The sequence below is a fragment of the Diabrotica undecimpunctata genome, chromosome 8, assembly GCF_040954645.1.
Source record: "Diabrotica undecimpunctata isolate CICGRU chromosome 8, icDiaUnde3, whole genome shotgun sequence".
NCBI classification, from domain to species: domain Eukaryota; kingdom Metazoa; phylum Arthropoda; class Insecta; order Coleoptera; family Chrysomelidae; genus Diabrotica; species Diabrotica undecimpunctata.
The window spans coordinates 61,027,407-61,049,217 of record NC_092810.1 but is presented as its reverse complement, the minus strand read 5'-3'; the positions used below and the strand labels follow the sequence as shown (position 1 = coordinate 61,049,217).

Genomic DNA, 21,811 nt, shown 5'->3' with positions numbered 1-21,811 from the left:
AAGAAACAACATAAATTATTAAAACAAAAGATAAAGATCGCGAAAGAAAAGTGGATGGAGGATAAAAACGTTGAGATGAAAGAGTTAAAATAAAAACATGACACATTAAATTTGTTCGAGAAAGCAGAGAAATAGCTGCCCTGAATCATAAGAAATTTTCTCATACAATCACAGACTCGACAGAGCAAACCATAATATATACAGAAAAAATTCGGACAACTTAGTATACTGTTTATTGATGTCAGATAAGAAGAAAAACAGACATAAGGTAAAGACGAAGGACCAGAAATACTAAAGGTAGAAGTACTGCATGCTACAAAATTGGCAAAGCACAGGAAAGGTGTTGCCCTTGACAATATTCCGGAAGATATGTTAAAACTAATTAACGGCTAAGGTTTTAAATCATGTGTACAACTGGTGAAATCCCAGATGACTGTTTAAAGTCCGAATTCATAACTTTACAAAAATAAAACAACATTTGAAATACTGTAGCGACTAGAGACTTAAAAGTCTTATGAGTCACACCTTAAAGTTATTCATATGTAACATTCACAGTAAAATAAATAGTAAGTGTGACGAAGATCAAGGTGAAACGCAGTTTCGTTTAAGAGATGGGTTGGGAACTAGAGAAGTAATTTTTGCATTAAATGGTTTGCTACAGAATTGCCCAGAACAACATTTAAATGCCTTTGCTATATTTAATATTTATGAAAAGGTATTTGGTATTGTAGATTACGACAAGTTCATTTAAATATTAAGAGATAATGTTAATACTCGTGACGTCAGAATCGTTGGAATATTACATTAGCATCCAACAGCGACCTTTCATATAAAGCAGAAGTTAACAGAATAGTGTAAGATTCTAAAAAGAGTTAGACAAGGTTGTGTGCTGACTCCACTGTTGTTTAGTTTATATTCAGATAGAATCTTTAAACACACTTTGGACAAATTGGAATATGGTGTAAAAATTAATGGAAAAATAATATATATCAGAAAAATAATCAGTTACGGAGATGAAGCTAATAGTGAGCGATGAGCTAAATGGATTGCAAGTCTTTTACAGTATTTTATTTTGTTCACTTGTTCAATATCTTTATTTTTATCTGAATATTTGTTATGACTTTACCCCTAATATTGTTCTGAAGCTATTCTCTTGTGGCATTTTAAATTAATTTATATTTAAATGGGAATAAGCCACAATTAAAGGTTAAAATACGTTTATTGACGTTTTTTTATTGAAGTGGAAATTGAAACGTCAATAAACGTATTTTAACCTTTAATTGTGGCTTATTCCCATTTAAATATAAATTAATTTACCCCTAATATTTACACATAACCATGGTTTTTGTTTCCCGCTTGTTTGATTTACTTGATCCCTTCTGTAGTTTTCAAGTGTTTGTGTAAATAACTCTTCAGAGTTTCTATTAAATAGTAATAGTGAAAGTACACACCATTATTGTCCTACTAATCAGCCTATCTGTTGTGCATCTGTACTATTTCCATCTAACGTTACCACAGCCCGTGGATTTCAATAGAGATTTCTAACCATGTTATCATTTTTGCTAAGTCCTTTTCGCTTTGGACCTTCCTTAAGAATGTTATGCTTAACTTTGCCGAAAATGTTCTCATAGTCTATAAAAGCGACGCCGATGTATATATCTTTTTGTTGATCTCGACATTTTTGAGCAAGAATTGTGAAACTATATAGAGCTTCTCTTATTCCGAAGCCATTACGAAAGCCAAACTGGTTATTATTGATATCCGCTTTACACTTTCTGAAAATACTTATATGTATCACCTTTAAAAATATTTTTAACAATTGGGACATTAAACTGCTCAATCTATTGTGTTTGGGTTCTTGGTTTTTGGTAGCGGAACAAAGCTCGATAGTATGCATTCTTGAGATCTCTCTCTAGATTTGTATATGTTGTTAAAGAGCATATTTATTGCGCTTAAATCGTCCTCATGTATAACTTTAATCAGCTCGATGTGCACTTTATCCAGTCAAGGGGCTATGTCAGATTTCTTTATAGCATATTGGACTTCAGATTATGATATTATTGGGGCTTCCTCGCTGTCTATTTGTGTTGGTTCCGTCCTTGAAAATATTTTCAATATATTTAGTTCATACTAAGTGTTTTCATTCGTGATTTTCCAGATAATTCTTTAACTTTTTAAAGTAAATTATAATGATCTTGTTTTTTTCCTGTAATTCCTCCATCTCAATGCATGTTTCCATCATCCACTATTTCTTCACCTTTTTTATTTTGTACCTTATTAATTTATGTTTTTTTTATGTAGTTATCTGGGTTTTGTTTCTATATTTTCTTCTTTATTCCATGATTTCCAGTATTTCGTGAGTCATCCAAGTTTTAAGGCTTTTTTCTTTCTTTTGTAGAGTTTTGTTCTGTGTCTTTATAACAGAATCTTTAATTTTGCCCCACATAATGTTCACATTCTCAGTATTTTTATTTCTAATTATATTCTGTTCGGTCGATCGGATGTCCAAGCGGGCTGGGCGGCTGGCTTCTCCTTCGCTTCAATGCGAGAGATGTCAGTTCAAATCCCCGGCTCGGTGAATAGCAAAACAAAAAGGCTAACGCAGTAGTTTAAAATTCTAAAATGAATCTGCGGCTTAGTCTAGAATATGCTGGTATCTGATCGGCCTATGGTGGAGCAGTACGGCAAGAGATAAGGGCTTGCGGCTAGGTGATACTCCTCCATAGATCCCTACCGGAAGGGCGTGGAACGCCTAAATACCGGGTATATATATATATATATATATATATATATATATATATATATATATATATATATATATTCTGTTCGGATAGAAGATTCTTTCCGATTATTGTGGTGGTGGCATTACTGTGTGCATTCTGTATGCGTTAAGTAAATGTAATCCACTTTACATTGTTCCAATATTGCTATTATTGATGTTAGTTTTTTCATTTTAATCGGGACCTTTTTATCAGGACTTAAATTACTTGAAGATGATCATTTGTCCCATAAATTTTCCTGAAAGCTGCTTGTTCGCTTGGTTGATAGAAGTCCAGTTTATTTTTTTAAACGTTTGGCTATGCTGTTGCTGAATAGCTTATACAAGCGACAAAGAAGGCTTATCGGTGTGAAGTTTTCAAGCTTGCTTTGTAGTTTTCATTATCTTAAAGATCTCTCTCTTTCCATTTTACATCTTTGTCTGCAACTCCTATATACTTTTATTATCTGCTATAGCTTGTTTTATACTTTCTGTATTGAAATTTCTTACGTCTTTCCTGATTTCTTAAGATATTCTTTTGTTTAACTAACCTTTCTAGGTCTTCATAGTTTCTGTCGTTGGGTTTGAACATTTCTTTTTGTAAATATATAATATTTTTCGTATTTTGATTGAGATTCTATTGCTTTTTGTTATTTTGTTTTCACTGTTATTTTTCTGCTTCTTTTATACCTTTACTTATATTGGTATTTATAGTTTTAATATCAAGTTAGTTCTATAAAGTCATTACTTCTAAAGTAACTGTAGCAGGGTCTCCGTAATTAAACTCGTTCTTAAAGGGGTCCATTTAGTATTTTTTTTCGTTGGTACATCTTCGATTTTAGAGTACTGCCTCTATCCTTTCTGACTTCAATTCCAAATGGTCCGATTACTTTCTCAATTTTATCGTGTCATTTTGAAATTTTAGCGTTGTTTTTTTAATTAAAAGTATTTTTCAATCTATTAAGTATCAACATTAAAAAAAGTAGTTACATGGACTAAAGACAAAAAGGATTTTACCCACTGGTAAAATCAAAGTAGAATTATTATAAAGTTATATTGGAAACAGATACATTCATGTTATAACTACCAACTAACTAGTTTACAAGTTTAAATGGCAAGTTTGGTGGTTTTAATCTCTTTCATCTACGTTGTTCCTGGAAATTGTCTAGGAGGTTAAGTGCAAACTGGTTTTCATGATCTTCCAGCTTGGTAATATATGCAGTGCTAAATTTTTAAAGAGTTTCTATATCATATCCATTTTAAGGTAACGATGAATAATTTTGTTGTTGATGTACCACGGTGCATTGGTGATAGTTCGGAGGATTTTTGATTAAAAGTGCAGAATGATTTCATGGTTGGAGTGACTGGCTGTTCCCCATAGTTCCAACTCATATGTTCAGATGAGCGTAAGTATTACCTTATAGAGTAGCAATTTATTATCCAGAAATGAACCTTAATGAACGATCCATTAACCAATGCGTATTTCTTAATTGGAGGCTTAGTTGCTTTCTCTTGATTCAAATATGTTTATTTCATGTGAGACTTCTGTCCAAATAAATACCAAGATATTTTACTTCATTGGCTGAAGGTAATTGATGATTATTTAAAGTTACAGGGGTACAGATCCCTCTCCGAGTTGTCAATGTAACAGGAATAGATTTGTAACAAAAATAATGTCATCATCAGTATTTTCGGTAAACAAGAGATACAAGGTAGGTTGCCAGTACGCTAACCTGTGGTACGCCAGCTTTGATAAAATAGAGTTTGGAAATTGCATCTTAATATTTAATAAAGTAACGCCTACTTGACAAATAACTCAAGAGCAATGTAAGCGCTGTGCGATAATGTCCTTTTTAGCTTGTATAGGAGGCCTTCATGCCCCACCTTATCGAATATCTGACTAACGTCCAGAAACGCAACTGAACAGTACCTCTTGGTCTCAAAATCTCCTTTTATATGTTTTACCACTACCTGTGAACTTGTTGGATTGTTAAGTGATGAGACTGAAATCCAAACTGGTGGTCTGGAATTAGATTTTTGATCCAGGGTTTAAATCTTTTGACTAATAGTTTTTCGAACACTTTGGACGTGATTGGCAAGATGCTGATTGGTCGGTAGGATGTAGTTTTTTCCTGAGACTTTCCTGGTTTTAGAATTTTTATTTTCTAAAATACTTTTTACTGATCGGGGAAGTAACATAAGTTTAGTATGGCATTTCATATAAACTCTTATAAGTTTTATGCATTTGGGAGGTAATTTTTTAACTAGGAACTTTTAAGAAATGAGGATAAGTATTCTTCTATAGGTGAATCCATCAGGTTGGGAGTAAATACTTCAGAGAAATGCTCTGCAAAATAACATGTTTTCCCTTGTGCACTACGTGCTCATTCTTTGCTCAATTTTCTGATAAGAAGTGGCGGTTTTTGTTGTTTTTCAGTTTTCTTATAGCTTTTCATGGTGAGAAATCGCTTCCTTTGGTGGAATCTAAATTTTTTAAGTAGAACAACTGAATTGACTGGTTTTGAGGTGTTGGAACAGTTTTTCAAAATTTTCTTGTTGTAATATTGAATCTATGTTTATCAGCAGGATCTCCAGTCTCTTGCCTTCTTTTTCTCAATCTTCTCTTTGGCATAACTTTTTTTTGACTATTTGCGGGCAGTTATTTGTTATGCACTTGTCTTGTATTATTGGTGTTGCTTGTCAGGCAGCTGATTGAATATTTGTGGGTAATTGTTCCACAGCAAGAAAAAGATTATCTTTGGCTTTAGTGGAATATCTAGGGGCACTTGAATCTTCAGGATTGATCTGAATTTTGGCCAGTTTGTGCGTATGTTATGAAGTGGGGGGATATATCCTTCCAAATGTAAATGTTAGAAATGTAAATAATATAGGTGAGTGATGAGACCAATAAATCGTAGTATAATGTAGCTTTTATATTAGCCCTAGGAATTTTCTTAACCACAGTATAATCGACCAAATCGGGAGCTTTATTTCTATCCGAAGGCCAGTATGTTGGTTCGCCGGTGAATGCATAATCCATATTATTTGACTCTATGATATTGAGAAGAACTTTACCCCTCAGAGTGATTAGTCTTGATGTGTTTGGCATCATAGTCCCCTGGTGGAATCTAGCGGCTCCCAAGTGAATCGTAATAATTTTTAAATTGTTCCTTGGTAATATAGTGTCGAGGGGGACAATACAGCGCAGATATTGTAAGTGGTTCACTCCAGTTTTTAACCACAATATTGGTCGCTTGAATATGATTTAATATGTAATCGCCACCATTATGATGTTTTATTGTATTTCTAACTATAATTTCAGAGCTTCCACGTGCGGATCCATATGGGTAATTAGCAGTGTATATAATATAGTTTTCAATCTTAAGGTAACTTTTTTGTGAAAAGTGAGCTTCGAATACTAGCAATGTATCTATTTTATAAAGGTGTAGAAAGTATTTAATTTTCTGTGTGTGTTCTGATATGCCATTGGCGTTTCATGCAGCTTATTTTAGAAATTTTGATCAAATAAAAGGCAGATATCGAGCACAGTTTATTAATTAAATCTTGCCCAAATACTTTTGCTTCCTAGAGCATCTTCATTGGCATTTCGTCAATTTTTCGTCTAGGAAGAGAAAGTACTTGGACAAGATTTAATTAATAAACTGTGCGATATCTGCCTTTTATTTAATCAAAGTTCATTTATTTGAGCATTCAACCTTATATCAATTTTAGAAATGCATCCATCCTTTCTTATCAATGAGAACAGTTAAGAAATTTACTGTTGTGCTCATTTGCTCTACCAATTGTTTGATAATAATATTTTTAAGTCAGTGGACTGTTGAAAACTGGGAACCTGATTACCAGCAGTTGCTATATAAGCATAGGTCATATCCGGAACTACTAAATGTTGTTTTGATTAGACAGACTTACTTGTTGTTAATGTTGGTTTGCTTCTCAGTTGTAAAAATGCCGTTTTTTGCAGATCTTTGTGGACTAAGCACCCACAATAGTTTGATGTGTGATTTCCTTCTCACCTGATTGTGTTTTTCTTTGCAAGGACACTGGTCAGAATTGTGGTTGACTCACATATCTTTGAACAAGGAAGCAAAAAATTTTTGGTCTGGCTGTAGCGTTGGCATTTTATGCACTTATTTTTGAAAATTTTCCGCCTTATGAAAATTTGACTGCATTAAGTAACTGCAAGGGCGTTGACGTTTCATTTCTTCTTCACCGTTTGCAGATGTGGGTGCATACACTTGGATATTTTTCTTTCTAAGTTTGGTGTGTAGGCAGAGTATTAAGTACACTACGCTCTTGAAAACGCTTGTAATGCTTATAATATAATATCTAGATCATATTTTTTATTTATCAAGTAGCCCACAACACCTATGGATTTATCCCCTTCACCTATAAACCGAAAAAAGAGAATATCTCCTGACTTGGGAATAATCCATTCTTCACCTCGGTTTCTAATTTTGCTAATTTCGAGCTTTTAATACTTCTTAGAGTTTCAATAATTGATTCTCTGTCGATAGGCTCCTAACGTTGTATGTAGCGATATTAAATTTTCGAGAGTATTTGCGTTTCTGTATCGGTCCGTATGTCACGAGCCTCTTCCAGAAAATATTATTTATACTGAATTTATATGAGACCCGTTCATTCGCCTTATTGGAAATTAAATGGCAAAAATATCCATTAGACATACCCTTGAAACTTTACAAAGATTTACACGTAGATACAGGGATTGTACTACAATTTTTATTTAAAACTAATAGAGTGAGTTTTCTTACTAATAAAAAACTCTTCATAAATTTGATTTGGATGTTAGTCATGTGTATTAATTTTTTATTAAACAATTTTTTATAATCTTATTTGATCTTCCTGAGTATTTAGAATCCTTTGGATAAATTTATTGTTTTAATATTTTGAATTTCTTTATGTGATCAAAATTATATAATAAAATATTAAAACAAGTAAACTTACAAATTTATTTGACTTACCTGTTGATCTTGTCGTGGATAGTATTTTAAAGTTTGTAAAGATCAATGGGGATGAAGTCTGGGTGTACAAAGATGTCGAAGGGCTATCTGTTATTGTATGAATTGTAGAACTATCTGTAACGCTGGTAAAAGTGTGATTACTTAAATCTAAATTATCTTTAATACTCGACATTTTAACTGGTTTATTTTTAATTCTTTTAACTTTAGACTTATCGGTAACTTTATTAACGACTTCTATGGTACTCGTTGTATATAGATTTTTCAAACCATCGTATTCAGACAAGTGCTCTGTAACTGGTAGTAAAATATCATTTGTTCTAGTATATAAACTTATCTGGTCCAGATGCAATTTTATTTTGTTTTGTTTAAGTTTAGAATTTGTACTTTTTGTTGGAAATCGTTTGGTTGCAGCTTTCTTTTTAATTTTCTGGGTTACTTTTATTACAGGGTATGTTGTTGGTAATTTTCGTACCGGTTTCTTCTTCTTAACATCTATGTGTTGCCTTGTAAATAGATGTATATCTGGTGTTGAAACTTGTTGTACCGCTTGTATATAATTGGGTGTAGAGGAGTAATTAGTTTTCTTATGCTTTTTCTTTTTATTAATTTTTTTCTGCAATTTATCTAAATACATCTTAACTTTGGTCAATAGCGTTTTTCTTTTGGACTTTTGAACCTTATTTTTAGTTTTGTTTGGTTTCTTTTTACGTTTTATTTGTACAGTTCTCTCAGTTGTTGGTTTTTTAGTTAACTTTGTGTTTTGCTCTGTTGTAAACTTAGTAGTCAATAATGCTTCAATCTGGGTTGGTGTCGTAATAAATGTCTCATGTTGTTGAATAAAGGGAGTTATGTTAGCAGCAGTAATACTTTGATTCTTAAAGGTAGTTCCAGTTGCCTTGGTAATTTCGTAATCTAAAAATAAAAGTTACTAAACTAATGTACACACCTCCGAAAATTGGCATTTTAAATTTAACAAAAAAATACCGAATGCCGCGGTATACAAACGAGCAAAATATATATCACAGGTTCTCTGTATTTTTGCCACAAGAAAATATCTAAAATATAATAATATTTAAACCAAGAGTTAGAATTATTATAAAGAGTGACGAATGTAACTTTTTTTTTATTTTTTTTTAATTGCCGTATTGCCAGATTCCAGTAAGAGCCTAAAAAGGTATCCATTGAATTCTGACAGGCAACAGTGGGGAAAAACTTTTTTGGACATCTACGTCACAGAACAAGACACCCTGGCATCTTTCGACCGAGTAGGATACTAGGCCAGAAGACCTTAGGGTAGTTCCGGATTTACCGTGTTCCAGCTAAAACCTTAACCACACCGTTCCAGAGAGGTGGTCTTGCCACTCAATGAACAACTAAAATAAAAATCTAAAAATTTATATATATATATATATATATATATATATATATATATATTCAGGGATTCTACAGTATTCACTGCCTTCCCTCGCTCAACCGTTTCCATCTCTCTCTGTTGTTCCATTCTCCATCGTGTAGGCCTCTCTTACTCATGGCGTCGTCTATTTCGTTCCTCCAGGAGTTTCGGGGTCGTCCTCTTTTCCTCCTTCCTATGGGACTCCATTCGGTTATTCACTTTATTCATCTGCTGTCACTAGTTCTTCTTACATGTCCATACCACTTTCGTCTTTTTTGTTCTATGTATGTTAGTATGTCTGTTTCTATTGATGTTCTTTGCTTTATTTTGTCATTACTTCTCCTATCCATTCTTGTTACTCTGCAGCATCTTCGCAGGCATTCCATCTCTGTTGCTACTATCTTACTGCTGTTTTTCTTGTTTATGATCCAAGTTTCAGCCCCATATGTCATAATACTTCGCACTAATGTTTTATAAATCTGTGTTTTTGTCTTCATATTTAGGTGTCTATCCCAGCATACTGAGTTTAGTTGTCGGATTGCTGTTCTTGTTTGTCCTAATCTTTGTGTAATTTCTTCCTCTGTTGTTGCCTTTTTCGTGATTATAAACCCCAAGTATTTGAATTTATCCTTTTCTTTGATTATTACATAGTCATCAATCTGTATATCTTCTACGTCTTCTTCACTTGTAGATAGGTACTCTGTTTTATTACGAGGTTAATATCTAGGCCAGCCTTGGTATATTCTTCTTGTAGTTTCTTCATCATGTAGCTGAGGTCGTCTTGGTCTTGTGCAATCACTACTTGATCGTCTTTATCTTGATCAAATTTATAAATAACCATTCCTATAACCGTAAGTCAGAAAATGTTTCAGACGTTAGGCCATAAACTGATAAATAATATTAACCATAAATTTCAGATCCCTGGCTCAATTTCCTCCTTTGTCCTCCTGCTCCTTTTTCTTCAGCACCCCAGAAATTAGACAGTGTACTTCTCTTCATTTTTTCTCTCCTCTCAACAATATGTTTACAACGTTTCTTTCATCCAGCCCGAAACCCATTCGCCCCTCGAAATCTCTCTTCTTATTTGTCCATCCCTGGCAGTTAAAAATGTGGTCGGGAGCGTCCGGTAGCCCACAAACAGTACAATCTGCTGAGGCAGATTTGCCTATTCTATTTGTGAAGGTGCCAAAACTACCATGTCCGGTCAGAAACTGCGTCAGAAAGTAGTCTAGTTTCCTGAACTTACGTTCCAACCACGGCCTTGGATCGGAAATTAGCTTCTTCGCCTACCTTGCCTTTCCGCTATCATTCGCCCATTCTCTCTAGCACTCTACTATCGTTCTTTCTCTCTCATTCTCATCTATATTTACATCCATCCTCCTCGCATACACCCTTGCTCGCTCTTTGCACAACAAAACGATTGGTATCATCGCTCCAAAGACATAGAACCTCATTTGAAACTGTTCCATATGCGCTAGATACTCTGAGGAGCATTCGCCTTTGAGAAGTCTCCATTGCCTTAGCGTATTTCGCAGTATTTAGTACGCTACAACACACGGGGGCAGCGTGGGTTACCACCGACTGGAAAACTCCATTTAACACCTTTCTTTTGGCACTACCTGGGCCTCCAATATTTGGCATCAGCCGTATCAACGCCTCCACATTTCGGTTCGCATTCTCTACCGTCTTTTGGATATGTACTTCAAACCTTAGTCCTTCTGACAACCAGACTCCTAGATACTTAATCGATTTAACCGGTACAACCTCCACACCTTCCACTATCAGGCGAAGATAGGATTTTTCCCGGCTCCCCTTGAGAACTAACACCTGAGTTTTCTGAGGCGCTAGCTGTAGATCGTTCTTTCTGATCCACCTACTAATGCGACCCAGGGCTGTGTTAGCCGCATTAGCCATGTTCGTTTTCTGACTCGCCTTCGCAACCAGTGCGAGATCATCGGCATAAGCTACAAGAGTGCATCCCCTTGGCATCTTTAGCCTCAACACCCCATCGTACAGGACATTCCACGGGATAAGACCTAGAACTGAACCCTGCGGAACACAATGCGACAAATTAATGCTGGTATCTTTTTCCCTTATGGACCTGTCAGAAAAGTATCTGTCAATTACATTGACCAGGTACTCACTAACGAAAGCCTGGACATGATTTTTTCCCATGATGCCGTATTAAAGGCATTCTTGACGTCAAGCAGGATGAGAGCCACCCAGCTCTTTGTATCCTGCGTAACTAAAGAGGTTACTTCTGTGACCGCATCTATGATCTAAACTATATTGGTGGTTGCTCAGCGCATGCCTTTCTTCTAACTCTCGCACAAGGCGGCCTTTTACAAGCTGTTCGTAAGTAACTTCGGGTATGAGTAAGGCTATCAGGCCTGAAGAAGATACTTTAATGGGCTGCTAAACGTGTATATCTCGATCGACCGAAGTCTACAGAATATTTCAGAAGAGGTATTAAGAGCTATCCGTAAACTGAAAGCCACGGGAAACGTCACTGTCTCTGTGATAAAATGTAGGGGAAACTTCGGTACATGCTCAAAAGTTATAAGTTGCTGCAATTAATTCTACAGGAAAATGTAGAAGAAAAACGAGGGAATGCGAAGAATTACCTGAAAAATCTACGTACGTGGTTTAACACAATAATCACAAATCTTTTCAGGGCAGAAGTTTGCAAAATACAGATTGACATGATGGTCGCCAACATCCGGAAAGAATAGGCACTACAAGAAGAAGATCTGTCAACTTAAAAAGGAAAGCACGTGCCAACCCTCTGGAGAAAAAATATTGTATACATACATATACATACTATATAAGTATTTTAATCTTTTAATTAACATAGGATATAAAGTACTTTTTTCAACTGTTAAAGTGTCATATCTAGGCCACGTGTTCCGTACTGATAAGTACAGTCTGCTACAGCTTAGTATGAAAGGCCATATTGAGAATAGAAGAGGTTTGGGCAGAAAGACGAAATCCTGTCTGAGAAACTTACGAGAATGGTTCTAAATACCTGAAGCTGCCATCATAATACGTGTGGCATAAAACAAAGAAATCTATCGTTTGATGTGCGCCAACCTTTATCAGAAGACGGAACATAAAGAACAAGAAGCTATTAAAATGTCTGATTGAGTGTGTGAAATATCAAGTAGGAGATTAAGTGTGGATTTAGGAAAAAATTTTACAATTAGATAGTTAATAAAGAAATGATCGGAATATAACACAACATTGTTCCAGCTATTTATAGATTTTCAGCAAGCATATGATAGCATCATAAATGCGAAGCAGTGGGATGCTATGACAGAACTGAGCATATCAAAGAATCATTAGCATATCTCTTAAATAGGGAAATGCGCTATCCCAACTCTTCTTTAACTTCGCTTTGCATCGTGAAAAAATAAACACTAAAACGCTTCTATTTAGAAGTCAAGGTTTTTGAACTATACTGGCTTTTGATAATATGTATATTGTAGAAAATAAAACTATTAATGTCAAGAAAGATTTTATTAAAATATTAAATATAATAGAACGAAAAATTGGACCACTATGAACTTTGAAAAAACAACAATATTACCCAAGAGAAAAACAACAGACTGCAAGGAGGACATCGCTGCTATTTTGCGCAAAAATAATAATTTATCATGGTTATAAGACTAAAATAAAATATGCATGTAAAATACGGATGATGACAAAATAAAATAAAAACTGATTAACAATTGTTGAAAGAAGAATTTACCTTTACATCGTAAAAACTAAATGCAAATTCGAAGGCTTATATAATCAGACAGATATAATGAAAATAACAAAGTAAGATTGAGATGATCCAGCCATGTCAAAAGACAAGACCAGAATGTGTCAGGTTAAAGTGGGAGGTAATTCCGAACGAAAAACGCTCGCTGGGAACACCAAAGATGCAATGGAGAGATAATATGGGAGCATATTTACGTAGCCTAAACATCAAATGATCTCTTCTTTTTCTTCTTTTTATGTAGACAGGACTCTGTCTGTTTTTCAATGTTCCTTCAGTAAGTTGTCGTTCCATCGTTTACATGGTCTTCCTACTGATCGTTTTTATGTTAGGGAACCGTCTCTTGCCGTCTTTACTACTCTATTTGTTGTTATTCGGCTTATATGATCGTTCCATTTTACTCCACTATTTCTTACCCAGTCCTTGATGTTCTCCACCTTACATCTACGTCGTATATCTGTACTTCTAGCTCTGCCCCATAGTATTTCACTATAAATTTTTTGTATTCATGTCTCCTGTTTCTAACATACTTTTTATCCTCTCTGTGTCAGGACGTGTTTCTACCGCGTATGCCATTATTGGTCTGATGATTTTTTTGTAAATTATGCCTTTCATTTGTTTCCCGATATTTTTATTTCTCCATATTGTTTCATTCAGACAACCTGCGGCTCTGTTTGCTCTATTCACTTTATGTTCAACTTCTGTTTTGAGCTTTCCATAGCCAGATAATGTAATGCGTATTTATATATTAAAACTCCATGCATTTTGTCGTGTTAAAACCATGCATTTTGTCGTTTTTGGGGAAATTAACATATTAAATTTTTTGGCGGTTATATTAAATTGGTACAGCATACGTTGTAAATCATCTTCACTCTGAGAGAGTCGTATGGCGTTGTCTGCATAGCAGATTATTTTAAGCTGTTTTTCTCCCATTTGGTATCCTTTTTTAGTTCTTACTTTTAATATGATTTCATCCCTAATCAGGTTTATCAATAGAGGACTCCGGGAATCTCTCTGTATTAGCCAATTGCCAGCTTCAATAGGGTCAGTTAGTTTTTCTTCTATTTTTACTTCTATTGTGTTGTTTTGCAGATATTTTCGATATTTTCGATCAATATCGAATGTATAGAGGATCTAATGATGGACCGCAGCAAGTGGAGTTAGATTGTAAAATCAGTGAAGACACACCGGATCGTATTGCTAAAGAGAAGAAGAGAAGATTATATCCGTGGTAAGGTGTTAAATGTTAAATGAGATTTAAGTCTGGTGAGTTAGGAGGTCAGTTCATTTTATAAATATTTCTTTATTGCAACATATTTTTATTGTGTTGTGCGCGACATATGACATAATTATCATGAAAAATAAAAATTTCTTCGAGGTACCATAACCATACACTTTATCTGAACCGTCCCGACCCTTTCGCCACGTCTGTCTTGCTAAAAAAGGATATTGTGTCATTATTGGTAAAATCTGCATTTTACATAATTAAGGCTTTAAGTGTTTTTTATTGTATAATGGCTTTGGCTTAGCCAATTAGCCAGAGGATTTAAGTTAGATGTGCTTGGAACGATAGTGCCTATGTCAATTATGGGTTGAATCCATCAGATATTTGGGGCTGCGTTAGTTGGAATACAATCAACATCTGTGACCACTGACAGCCAATTGTCAATTGAACCTTCCAACAGAGGTTGAGATTGAATGGTACCGTATATCTCTATATGTAGGGGTTATCTTTATACCTCGTATTCCCAGTCCGTAGTATGTTAACGGAGTTCCAGATTTCCCATGATTTATCGTGGTCAGGAGCTAGTTCTAATAGTATGGTTCCAGCCAGTGATGATCTGTTAATGCTATTAATCTCTCTGATTTGGATATGGTTTGATGGGCGTAGTTCTAAGTTACTCTGCGAAAATTATATTACGATTTTAGCCTAAGTGGAGTCGGATAAATACAATATAGATAGTGTTTGGGCTCTATCAACTTTATTCCCTCTTTATAGGCGTCCGCCTCCCGTCAAACTTCTGGTGAAGCAATTCCTGTAATGAGTCTGCACGTTTCATTAAGTACTACGTCTACTTGTTTGGTAGTGGCATACTTAAACTAGACTGAAGAAGCAACCTGTTAGTAAAAACTGTTAAATACTGCTAGTGCCGTTGTCCTCAGTACCTATTTGTGATGTGACACTCCAGTGTAAGCTTTAATTTTACGGAGGAGAATATTTCTGTCACAGACTTTTATCTTGGTGTTATAACAGTATTGTTTATACGTCAATGCTTTATATAAGTTAACGCCCAAGTATTTAAGATAGTGGCCATGTTTCAGCAGCATTCCTCTCCAGATAATCTGTAGTATTCTAGACGCATACTTGAGTCTTTATTGGGTTTGGCTTAAGTTAGTTCTAGTTATAGTATTATTCGACCCTAGACAAGGTTGTTGTAATAGCTCGTCAAACGTGTTAACCTAGACAGCTACGGCTGTATCAAGTATATAAAGTTCGTGGTATCGTTTGTTAGTAGCAGGTCATTTCTATATTCGCCACCTATTTTTATCGTCTTGAAATAGAACAAAGAACACGCGGATCTCAAGAAGACTTCTAATAGCCGAGATGATGAGTTAGACCTTTTGTAACATAAATCTTAGATTGGCAGTACCATTGGCCTATCTACTGACCTATAAGATTTTCTTATCCGTTGTCAAAATACTGCGTAAGGTTTAATATTTATTAGGTAGTACCCTGTGAAGACCGGCATGATATGGGACGAGAAGTGGCGCTAATCATCATTAACATGAGTCAGCTACTCTTGTCCACTACCGAACATTGGCTTCCTCCGACTTCTTCCAAATATTCCGTTTTATCCATTTGTTTATCCAGTTTGCTGGTTATCGTCTTTATATCGTCACTCCATCTGGTTGGTGGTTTCCTTCTATTTATTTTATTCGCTCTGCTCGTCAATCTTACTAGTCTTCTGGTCTAACGGTTGCCAATAATTGGGCTATGTGACCTGCCCATCTGCATTCAGACTGTGTGATACGTTGTAGAATATCAACGATTTTCGTCCTTTTCCTTATGTTGACGTTGGTATTGTCTTTCCTGTTGAGTACAAATATCGCTCTAGGCAGTTATAAAGGCATTCCAGTAGTAATTCTTTAGTTTTTACACCAAAACGTTTAATTTGCTGTACAATACACAAATGGCTATAATTAGTCGTTGTAAAGAGATGGTAGCTTCTCTGATTTATTATTTTAAACAGGAACGTGATAATAACGACTCCATTCTACCGTTGACTGCTGTTAGGGAAGTATGTAATGTATTTCTTATATGTTTATGTGGATGCTTAAAATATACATTCTTGTTTTAGCTTGTAGGTGCATCTTTAAATTTATATATTTTAACTTTGAGGTCTATCTCTCAAGCTGAAAACTTAAAAACCTTAAACATCACCACCCAAAAACATACTAGGCCTAAGAAAGTTGTTCTTCTTCTTCTTGTGCCACTCCTATTGGAGATTAGAAATCGTCAAGGCTATCCTGATCTTGTTTACTGACCTAAAGAGTTCATTAGTGGTACAGCCAAACCACTCTCTCAAATTACGCAGCCATGACATTCTTCTACGGCCTGGATTCCGTTTTCCTTCTATTTTTCCTTGCATTATATTTTGAAGTAATACGTATTTATGTCCTCTCATCAGGTGACTCAGATATTCGAGTTTTCTTCGTTTGATCGTTGACAAAATTTCTGGGTCTTTTCCTATCCTTCGCATTGCTTTAAAATTTGTAATTCTTTCAACGCAACTTATCTTCAGCATTCGACGGTAGCACCACATCTCGAAACTTTCAATATTTTTTATATTGTTCTGCTTAAGAGTCCAGGCCTCTACACCGTATAATAGCGTGTTAAATACGTAGGCCCTTAGCATTCTTAATCGGAGAGGGATGCTTATATCTCTGTTGCAGAAGAATTTCCTCATGTTTATGAAACTGGCAATTTCGATACGTCTTTTTATTTCATTGTTTTGGTCTCCAGTTTCGTTTATTGAAGTACTCAAGTATTTGTAACTTGATACTTTTTCAATTTGAATGCCGTTTATACTAATATGTGCTGGTTGTGTCATGTTCTTACTGAAGACCATATACTTAGTTTTTTTGATATTGATACTTATGCCATAATTTTTGCAGGCAATATTTATATTTGTAAGTAATCGTTGTAATTCTTCTACTGTTCTTGCAACTAGTACAGTGTCGTCTGCGTATCGAATATTATTTACAACCTCTCCATTGATTACGATTCCTTCGTTTGCTTGCAAAAGGGTTTCCTGGCAGATGCTTTCACTATAAACATTAAATAGCACTAAGAAAGTTACCAATACCGAAATAATAAATACAAGCTAAATTCCTAATACAATTTACAGTACGTATGTATGAATGAAGTAAGTATACTTTTCATTAGATATTATAAAGTTTGTTAAGTTAACCAGATTTGTTTAACATGAAACAAATTTAATTATTTTCAGAAGAACATGTGACTTTGACCTATTTATTAATTAAATTGAAGGAAAACGAACTGTTTAGTGGTTATCGCATGTCACTCAGTATTTTACTGAAAGATATTGTTAAATAGCTAAAAGATAATCCAAGGCAAGGACTGTTGGAACAGTCTCATATTGCTGTAAAGAGAGCAAAATATTTGTGATTATATCAAAAATATTATCATAAAGAACTATACAAGTTTGTTTTTATAGATGAACTTGGATTTTTTGGAATGGATCTAATGTCGCTCATGGCAAAATAAGAATAAAAGAAGTGTAAAAACTATTAAAATGAGAAACGGTAATCTATTTAATATTATGAAGAACATATGTTAAAGAGATGTTAAAATTTTTTGTAGACACATTATTTTTCAGGCCGGTAATGAGAATTGCTTCATTCAGGGTAGAGAGGCTATATTTTCCTTTAAATCGGCTTTAATGGATTACCATGGGGAAGAAAATGAATCAAGTAAATTTTTTATCATGGTTTGAAAATCAACTATTAAAAAGTTTGTCTAAACCATATTTAAATATAATTGATAACACTCGATACCAGAGTATGTTGTTAGAGAAAACACCAAACATGTCTTCAACCAAGACTGAAATAAAAGATTGGTTAACGAACAATAAAGTGTGTTTCAATGAGACAATGTTATCTCAATAATTTAGCAACAATGTCAACTTAGATTTAACACTATTCCCCGCTACTATTTAACATCTATTCTGAGTTCGTTTTCAATAAAGCAGTGGATAATGTTCAATATGGTATAAAAATGAATGGCGTCAATATTAATAATTTGAGATATGCGGATGACACAGTGTTAATTGCAAGCAATTACGAAGAACTTCAACATCTAATTAATAGGATTACCACAACGTGTGATGAATATGGCCTTAAGCTAAACACCGCAAAGACAACGGTGATGGTCGTCAGTAAAACGCCAATACAACCGGAAGTGATAACAGCTTATGGTGAACAACTGGAGAGAACTAGCAGTATCACTTACCTTGGTTGTAATCTAAATGAGAACTGAAACATGAGCAAAGAAATTAGAATACGGATAGAGAAGGCCAGAGCTGCATTTTTTAAGATGAAGAAACTGTTATGTGGAAACAATATTACTTTAAGTCTGAAAATTAGATTCTTCTTCTTCTTCAAGTGCCGTCTCCATCAATGGAGGTTAGCGGTTATGGTGGCAAACGTTTGTCTATCTTCAGCTGTTCTTAAGAGTTCCTCAAATCCAAGTCCTGTCCAGTTTCTGATGTTACGTAACCAGGACAATTTTTTTCTTCCAATTCCTCGCTTTCCTTCTATTTTGCCTTTTATTATCAACTGAGGGATGTAGTATTTCTCGTTGCGCAACAAATGCCCTAAATAACAGGTTTTTCTTCTTTTGACTGTTCTCAATAGTTCTTTTGAAAATTAGATTAGTGAGATGTTATGTGTTCTCTACTCTTTTATATGGTGTCAAAGGTTGGACTTTGACGGATACACTTCTCAAGAAACTGAGAGCCTTTGAAATCTGGGTGTATCGGAGAATCCTACAAATAAGTTGGGTGGATAGAGTTCGTAACGAAGTTGTTTTGCATCGGATGGGAAAAGTTACGGAAGTCGTCAAAACAGTTAAAGATCGCAAACTTGAGAGATATAATATACTCCATTTAATAATACAAGGCAAGGTAGATGAAAGAAGAACGTCATGGCTTAGAAACCTGAGAGATTGGTTTAACAGATCCTCTGCATCTGTTTTCCGAGCTGCCGTCAACAAAATTACTATAACCAATTTGATAGCCAACGCTCGATAATCGGGCTCGGCACATGAAGAAGAAGAAGTCAACTTAGATCTCTGACGTAGATAATGACGTGCATCGAGATTTATACTAAGTATACCAACTAAATGTAAAATGTGCCTTAGAGTAAAGAATGCAAATATAGTTAAGCCGTTCCTATTACAAATTATTGTTATTATTAATTCATAAATTAGTTCCAATATATTTATAAAGAAACAATTATATTTTAAAATTTTTATAATATGTATTATACCTGGAGTTATCATTTGGAACGTTACATTCGTCTCATTATTCTCTTGTTTAATACACCTAAAAAATAAAAATATTTTAATTTTTCTTTTTTTTATTATATACTAATGTATTGTTTGTGAATGATGAGCAATGAGTGTTTTTTTAATAATATAGGGTTTTTATCGCGGTTCTCAAAGAATTAGTTTGTAAGTACTTTTTTAAATTATCTTTATTATATCTATTATGAAACACACATATATATCTAACCTAGCCAATGTAAATTTAAAATAAACTATCTTTAAATTTAAATTCTTATGATACTAATTAAATTCTATAGACAATGTAAAATTTAAACAAACTATCTTCAAAATTGAAATTGTTATGACACTATCTAAATTATATTAACAAAATTTTGTACCTTTCTGTCACTGAATGCCTAAATGAACTGTTTTCCACTATATAGATTCTAATCACCACTCAATGTCTTCGTGCTTCGGTTATCCTTGTTTTTGTGAAATTACTTTTTCCAATTATCAGCTTCCACCAATTTAAAATATATTTCTTCTTAAGCATTTATAAACCACCAAGCAAACCAGCAAACAGCATTTACATTTATTCTTCTTTTCAATATACCAATATCCAATCACCAAATATATTATATATTTATATTTATTCTTCTTTTCAATATACCAATATCCAATCACCAAATATATTATATAATTTTAATATTCAATTAATACTTCTTCCATTATCCAATCACTATTTATACATAACATAATTCTTAATCTTCAATAATATTTTCTTTATACTGTTTCTTAATCTTCATTTAACTCACTATATTGAAGAATTGGACCTTCTGACTATCTTGAACTTACTGAACTGATTGACTGACTCTAACTAACTTTCATACTAAAACTGGTCTCATAGTAACTGTAACTCATAACTGATTGACTAACTGAATGGACCTCTTGAATCCAAATCACCGGGTATTTATATCCTTTTTTCATGTTCCAGAACCATCTGGTAAGAAATCATGTTCGATTTGTTCTATTTCTTCTATATGGATGTTCTCGAAAAAAGTATATGTTCGATCCACAGACATAACCATTATTTCGAGAATGTTCCACCGTAAACAAAGGTCAAATTCTCTATTCTGGAGAATTCTTTTATTTTCTATTGATAATTTTGTTGACGTTTAGGCTTTTCAGATCAGAATATACACTTAAATCAGTAACTTAACATTCTAATTTAATAAAATACACATTTTAAACAACCTATTATTATAACCCCACTTTATATTCGTAATCATTACTTAAACTGTCACTTCGAGAGTATGTATATCTGGTTGCCTAATCACATGGCTCACTTAAATATGTTTACAACATTAAAATACAACTTTTTACAATTATTATATGCTAATTTCTTAAAAACGCCCTCACATAAATAATTTTTATTAAATTCTCTAGTATATAACTTCTTAAAATAACCAAATACTTGTTATATCTAATATTATCTAGTATATAACTTATAAATTATTTTCTTTAAACACCAATCATCTCAATATATATATATATATATATATATATATATATATATATATATATATATATATATATATATATATATATATATATATATATATATATATAACTGTTTTGGATGGGTTGGAGTCAATAATAGGGCTATTGGTTAACTATTTTTTTATTCTCGAGCTTTCAATTGTGTTTACAATTATTATCAAGAGCTAAAAAAGACAAAATACTTACAAGGTTGAACTAAAAAGAAAAAACAATTTTTGTTAACTTACCAAATAAAAATTAGTTTGGTAAGTAAAAATCACTGCTTACATGTTCAAAATATTTAATACAAAAATGTTTTTATCTAATAAATGTTTCTCTGAAAAATTTTAATAATTTTGAAAACATTTTTTTTTAATATAAGAATAATTGAATTTATAAATAAGTTCAAATAGCAACCAATTACAAATAGCCTCAATGTCATAAATGCCAACATAAAATTTTTATTTTTGACAATTATATTGCCAAAAGTAAAACTTCGTTTAAACATTCTTTTTTGTTTAGTAACAAAAAGAAGAAGATTTATTCACCCTTGACAGATGTCTGAAAGAATGTGACAGATATATGGAGAATTAAATATGACATTTTACAAGTTTTATATATAAATCATAAAGAAAGAATATAATTATAAATTTTGCTTAAATTTTGAATTTCAGATCTTTTGTTTAAACTCTTATCATTTTTGCTAATACAAAACATTTCCAAAAAAGTCCTTTTAAATTTATTACTTTCACTGATCTGAAATTCAAAATTTAAGCAAAATTTATAATTATAT

The 21,811-nt window shown here is 33.5% G+C and overlaps 1 protein-coding gene across 1 annotated transcript in view; it reads right to left on the bottom strand.

The window, feature by feature from the left end:
• Window positions 1–21,811, bottom strand: part of LOC140448425 (uncharacterized) — a 33,293-nt gene that overhangs the window by 1,739 nt on the left and 9,743 nt on the right. The window contains exons 3-4 of the mRNA XM_072541510.1: window positions 19,482–19,537; window positions 7,759–8,670 (exon numbers count right to left, since the gene is read on the bottom strand). Of these exons, the coding sequence (XP_072397611.1) occupies window positions 7,759–8,670; window positions 19,482–19,537 (968 nt within the window). The remainder of the gene's footprint in view (window positions 1–7,758; window positions 8,671–19,481; window positions 19,538–21,811) is intronic.